At 42.7% G+C, this 5,273-nt stretch overlaps 1 protein-coding gene across 1 annotated transcript in view; it reads right to left on the bottom strand.

The window, feature by feature from the left end:
• Positions 1-652: 652 nt before the first annotated feature.
• Positions 653-5,273, bottom strand: part of C4BPA (complement component 4 binding protein alpha) — a 27,719-nt gene continuing 23,098 nt past the window's right edge. Inside the window, exons 9-11 of the mRNA XM_013003940.3 lie at positions 2,993-3,157; positions 1,601-1,776; positions 653-1,071 (exon numbers count right to left, since the gene is read on the bottom strand). Coding sequence (XP_012859394.3) covers positions 898-1,071; positions 1,601-1,776; positions 2,993-3,157 — 515 coding nt within the window. The 3' untranslated portion in view covers positions 653-897. The remainder of the gene's footprint in view (positions 1,072-1,600; positions 1,777-2,992; positions 3,158-5,273) is intronic.

Below are 5,273 nucleotides of genomic sequence, written 5' to 3'. Positions count from 1 at the left end.
GGACCAGCATTTGTGTCCTTATAGCACCGAAAACACACTCCATTGGCCTTGTATATTTTGAGAGTGAAACCAATACAAAACTATGGAATGCATACAAGAAGGAAATGCCTGTAAGCATTGCAACTCTCATTTGTGCAACTGATCACAGGGCAGATGGCGGGACTAACGTGGCTGACTATGAGGGCACATCTGCTTAGAGAGCGCAGAAGCATATTTATTGATTGTGTTCCCATTACTCACTGCCATCTTGGGGGGTCTCACGGCAGCTGTATCTATCCAAAGACAGCCTTCTCCAGTTTCACACGCCCAAGGACACACTCACACTGGCGATTCAGCTTGGGTTCTGGACCAGCCCGGCAGGCAGAAGAACAAAGGGCAGGTGACAGTCTTCAGAAGAGGAAATGGAAAGAAAGAAGCTGCAAAAAGACAAAGACCTCCTCTCTGAGCAGAGAGAGAAAGCCTTTCCTTAGCTGGCAACTAGCCTCCTAAACTGTGACAAAATAAATGTCCTTTTGTTAAAGCCAACAATAATAATGATAAAGGACACAGTTTCATCAACTTATTTCAGATATCAGTGCAGCAGCTCTAAGCAATCAGCTTCTTTCGGACCCTTGTCTCACACAGTCCTGAGTGGCCAGGAAGACAAAAGAGCTTTTTGATATGAGGACTTTTAATGGAAAAACAATTTATACTTTGCATTCAAAAAAGCAGTTGTATGAGCCAAAAGAGGGCAGATGAGCAACGATTCTATCATTTCAAAAGCACACAGCCGTTATCTTACCCAGATAGGTAGTACCATAGCTTACGGTGCCGAAGGGACAGTAGAGTGGTGAGACAGAAGTGATCGGTATTGAACTGAAAGTAGCTAATCACTTTTCCTCCCTGTTTTGGGAGATTTCACAGTGAAGAATCCCGAGGGCATGTATTTGCGTTGCTGGTCTCTCGTTCCAGTTTTTTAATCTCCAGGGACAGTTTGTACACCTCCAGGGCCAATTTCACCTCCTCTGGATGTGGGAGACACTTCAGAAGGTGCTGGCTTGCTAGCACTGCCTCACAGCCTTCAGGAACTTCCTAGAAGAGACAGAGTGGCGGGCATGGGTGAATGGCTCATTTCAGATCATGAGAAAGAGTATATCACTGACAAAGGCAAAGTCACAGGATCACAACCAACCCAGAATTGGAGGTTGAGTACAGTAAACTAGAAGGCTCTTTAGGTCTGTCCTGAAGAGACAGACAGACATCTGTTCTGAGACAGCTCCTCAGAAGGCCTCAGCTCTTTCTGCTAGCCATCCCGAAATAAAACAACAGGATATCATTATATGGTCTTGACAAAGTTCAGAGTCAAGGTTCTTAAGTCAATGAGAAGGCCTCTCACTAAGGGTCTCAATTTTTCCTGTCCTAAGGTGATAGCAGGAAAACTTGCCCTTCCTAACGCATTAGGTCCTTCTAGTGGTGAAAAGAAGATGCTGTTGAGTGATTTCAGAAAGGACTACTGACAAGTCCGATCTCATCAGTGATGGCTGGGAGGGTGTTTCAGAGGGCCCACCGTGTTTAGGATGTGACAGGACAGGAACTTTCTTGAACTGTGTGTGCTACTTACCCACTCACACTTAAACACCTCTGGGTACCAGGTTCTGTTCTCTGAGCAGCTGATGCTTTGGGTGCCAACTACATTGTAACCATGATTACAATGGACAGTAATATTTTCACCTTCATAATAGATATACTTTTCCACAGACAAATGACCATTTTCTACTGTTGGTTTCAGGCACTGGGCTGTAATGAAAACACATTTTTAATTGATCTGTCATTCTAAGAAAAAAGCATGATAGGAGGCTAGAATGATAAGTATGAATTATATTTAGAGGAGCTTGAATGGCACTGCCTGGTAACTAAAGGACTGCTAACCATAAGGCTGGCAGTTCGGACCCACCAGTTGCTCTAAGGGAGAAAGATGATGTCATCTGGGCCCATCAAGATTTATAACTTTGGAACTCTGTATGATCATTATGAATTAGAATCAACACAATGGTGGTGGGTTTGTGGTGTTAGGGTATATTTTTGAGTCTAATATTTTTTCACTTTGATAAAACTAGAACATTAATCAACACTTTCATTGAGCATTGACTATATATCAGAATTTGGACTGTTTTATGGACTATATGATCATCTCATTTGAACCTCACAGTCATCCTATGAGATGGCTTTTAATCACACTTACTAGGGTGGGGGGAAGCTGACATTGTTGAGATGTGGAGAAACTTGCTCAGGACATAATTTTAAAACATAATAATATTATCTATAGTGACCCTAGATTCCTAGATCGTAAAATAACTATCTCTTGTGGTCTTCATAGCTGTAAAAATGAAAATACTCTTCTTGCCTCATTGTCCTCTGTACTCATGGACACAACAGTTACAAGCAATTTCTGAGATTGTTGTTAGAAAATAATAAAAATAGCTGTTTACATGTAAACCCCAGGCACAAGGCTGACTCATTCTGTCACCATAACCTGTTGGCAAACAAGGAGAGCGTCCCTCACCACACCACCTGTGTCATGGACAACTTTATTTCCTGCACAAGGCCCTGATGGAGACACTTCATGATGGCTGGAATTATCCCATAGAAGCATACATTTATACTAAGGGAAGTTTTTATTGAATTATTGCTTGAGCCCACAGCTACTTTCAGGTAAAAACCTCTCCTATATTTTTGGAAATATATACAAGACACAGAGGTGGGGGATGCGGGAGTACAGAATGCCTTTCGAGGCCTAAATTGTGTGAGTGGACTAAAAACATAGGGAAGAGGAACTTTTCAGTAAATGTTTTGTACTTTTGCATTGGGTACCATGTGCACATATTAATTTCTTAAGATAAATAGTATAAAAAGATGTATGCATGTTGTCTCAGACAGAAATTAAGCTCTCCTCTTCACCCGGTCATGGTTTTCCACCCACTTTGCCCTGCATTGAAAAGGGAGGAGCAGTTACCTTTACACTGAGGAAGTGGAGAGGACCAGGTTGAACTACTGCAGGAGATCTTAGCACGTCCCTGCAGAGTGTATCCATCATCGCATTCATACAAAGCCTCGGTTTTGAAAAAGTTAGATATTAGTTGATGACGTCCATGGGCAATGTTAGGAGGAAAATTGCAATCTTGATGGTGGCAAGAGAGAAAAATGAGAATGTGTGAGCTTGTAAAATGTATGAAATAAGACATTCCAGGCACGGTGTGGTTTGTAAGAAGGTTCGCCCTGTCCTTTTGTCTCTGCCCAAAAGGATTGTTTGGTGTGTTTCAGAACTTGTTCTGTTGTCTTGTCATTCTTATGCCAGTGAACTCAAGTTGAATTCAAATCCCATTTCTCCCCTTTTCTAGATAGGGTCACTGAACGTTAAACTCTTTAGAGACCATTTGGCCTGAAGTCCCCCATCCCAATGTACTATAGACACACCCCTCCCCCAACGGAGTTCAGGTTAATGGAATGATGTAGACCTGTGAGGTTCTGTACAAACAAGTCCACAATCTGAGAGTCCACATCTCCCCACCTAGTCATCCATCTTCTCCAACAATATACCTAATTTTGAAAAACTATAGAAAGGATCCCTGGGAAGAATAAACTACTCATGATTTGCTTGTTGAAATAATAAACATGACATAGTTCAGAGCCCTCTCTGAGAGGGATGTTCACCAATACTGTGTGAGAAATGGAAATGAAATAGAGCGCTGGGACTGAGAGGTGATGTGTGAGGATACGGTGGGGGACTAACATAGTTAGAAGGTCAGTATTCGGGTGGCATCTGGAAGCATGGAGAAAGTGATGCCTGACTTTTGGTGAGACTGGATTGCTACAATTGCCGTGGCAGGTGGTGGAAGAAGGGATGAAGGGAATCAAGAACGGGAACTTGCTGAGATCTATATAGAGCCAAACTCACTGCCATCGGTCCAATACCAACTCATTGCCAGCCTGCAGGACAGAGTAGAACTGCCCATGAGTTTCCAAGATTGTAATTGCTCACAGGAGTAGAAAGCCCTGTCTTTCCCCCAAGGAGCTGCAGGTGGTTTCAAACTGCCAACCTTGCAGATTGCATCGCAATGTGTATTCATTGGATGATTATGTTCTGTAGCAGGGCCTCCAGCACAACATTTATCGAATCCATAAGAAATTCTCTGAGAAGGTGAGTAGCAGAATCAAAAGCCAGAGCTGATGACAGGAAAAGCCAATAAGGAATGAGGTTCTCCAATCATAGCAGCAGCAGAGGCCGCTCAGATGTGCCTGAATGGAATCGTCATGATAAATGGTAAGGTCATCCAAAGAGGAAGGCAGGGGTGCCTGGGAGATATACAAATGCTGATTGAAAATAGATATGCAGGCAACAAGAGCACCACTCAATTTGTCCAGTCAAAGGTTAGATGATTAAGAGAGTGGCAGCATTTGGTCCGGTAAAAAAGATGCTACTTCTCACTCAGAGTTTGAACCTGGGTCAAGTCCAACTCTGGAGTTCATTGATTATATAACAGCCAGTTCCTAGGAATAAAGAGACAAGGAGATCTTGGAAAGGATGGCCTGTAATTAACTCTTCAGTTGTCAAGACATAGGTCCATATTTGTGGGTCCTGTGCACCGGTGGCATACTGGTTATGACAAACTCGGCTGCTAACTTCAAGGTCTGAAGTTTGAAACCACCAGCTACTCCTCTGGGGAAAGATGAGGCTGTCTACTGGGTATATGTGCTGTTAGGTAAGCAAGTTCTGGGTTATGGATCCCTGAAAGGAAAGGGGATTCGACTGATGGATTCTAAAAGGGCCTGCTCACTATTTAACAGAGGGATACGCATCTATCTACTCTGGGTCAGGGCGACAGTTAGCCTTGGGGCTATGTGTATGGTTTCTTTTCTCTCTTTCTCTCAATCTCCATGATGGTTTTGTGATCTATATGTGAAGCTTTCATATCAGGGAAGACCAAGTAGAAGCCTGCTTCTCAAATGTTACCTCCTTTCCGCATCCTGTAGCGCAGAACTCAATACAAAACATGGCGGAACAGAAGGGCAATTTAGGGCTGCTCTTAAAGACCTAAATGTGCAGACATGGCAATCTCCTTCATGTCTCTTTTTAATTCACCAATTTTCTTATTGAAATAAATAAATAGATTTTAGAGAATAATAGTAGACTGCTGAAACTCATTTTATCCCTGATTGTGGCTATTGTGACAGATGTGATATCTGAGCAAATTAATGTAGCCTGAAGTACATGAAGCCTCTGATTTAGCAAAGGC

This window comes from Echinops telfairi, unplaced genomic scaffold (assembly GCF_000313985.2).
Source record: "Echinops telfairi isolate 266 unplaced genomic scaffold, ASM31398v2 ScPeMD7_7424;HRSCAF=8462, whole genome shotgun sequence".
In the NCBI taxonomy this organism is placed as follows: domain Eukaryota; kingdom Metazoa; phylum Chordata; class Mammalia; order Afrosoricida; family Tenrecidae; genus Echinops; species Echinops telfairi.
The sequence above is the reverse complement of the archived record's forward strand: the minus strand, read 5'-3'. Positions and strand labels throughout refer to the sequence as shown.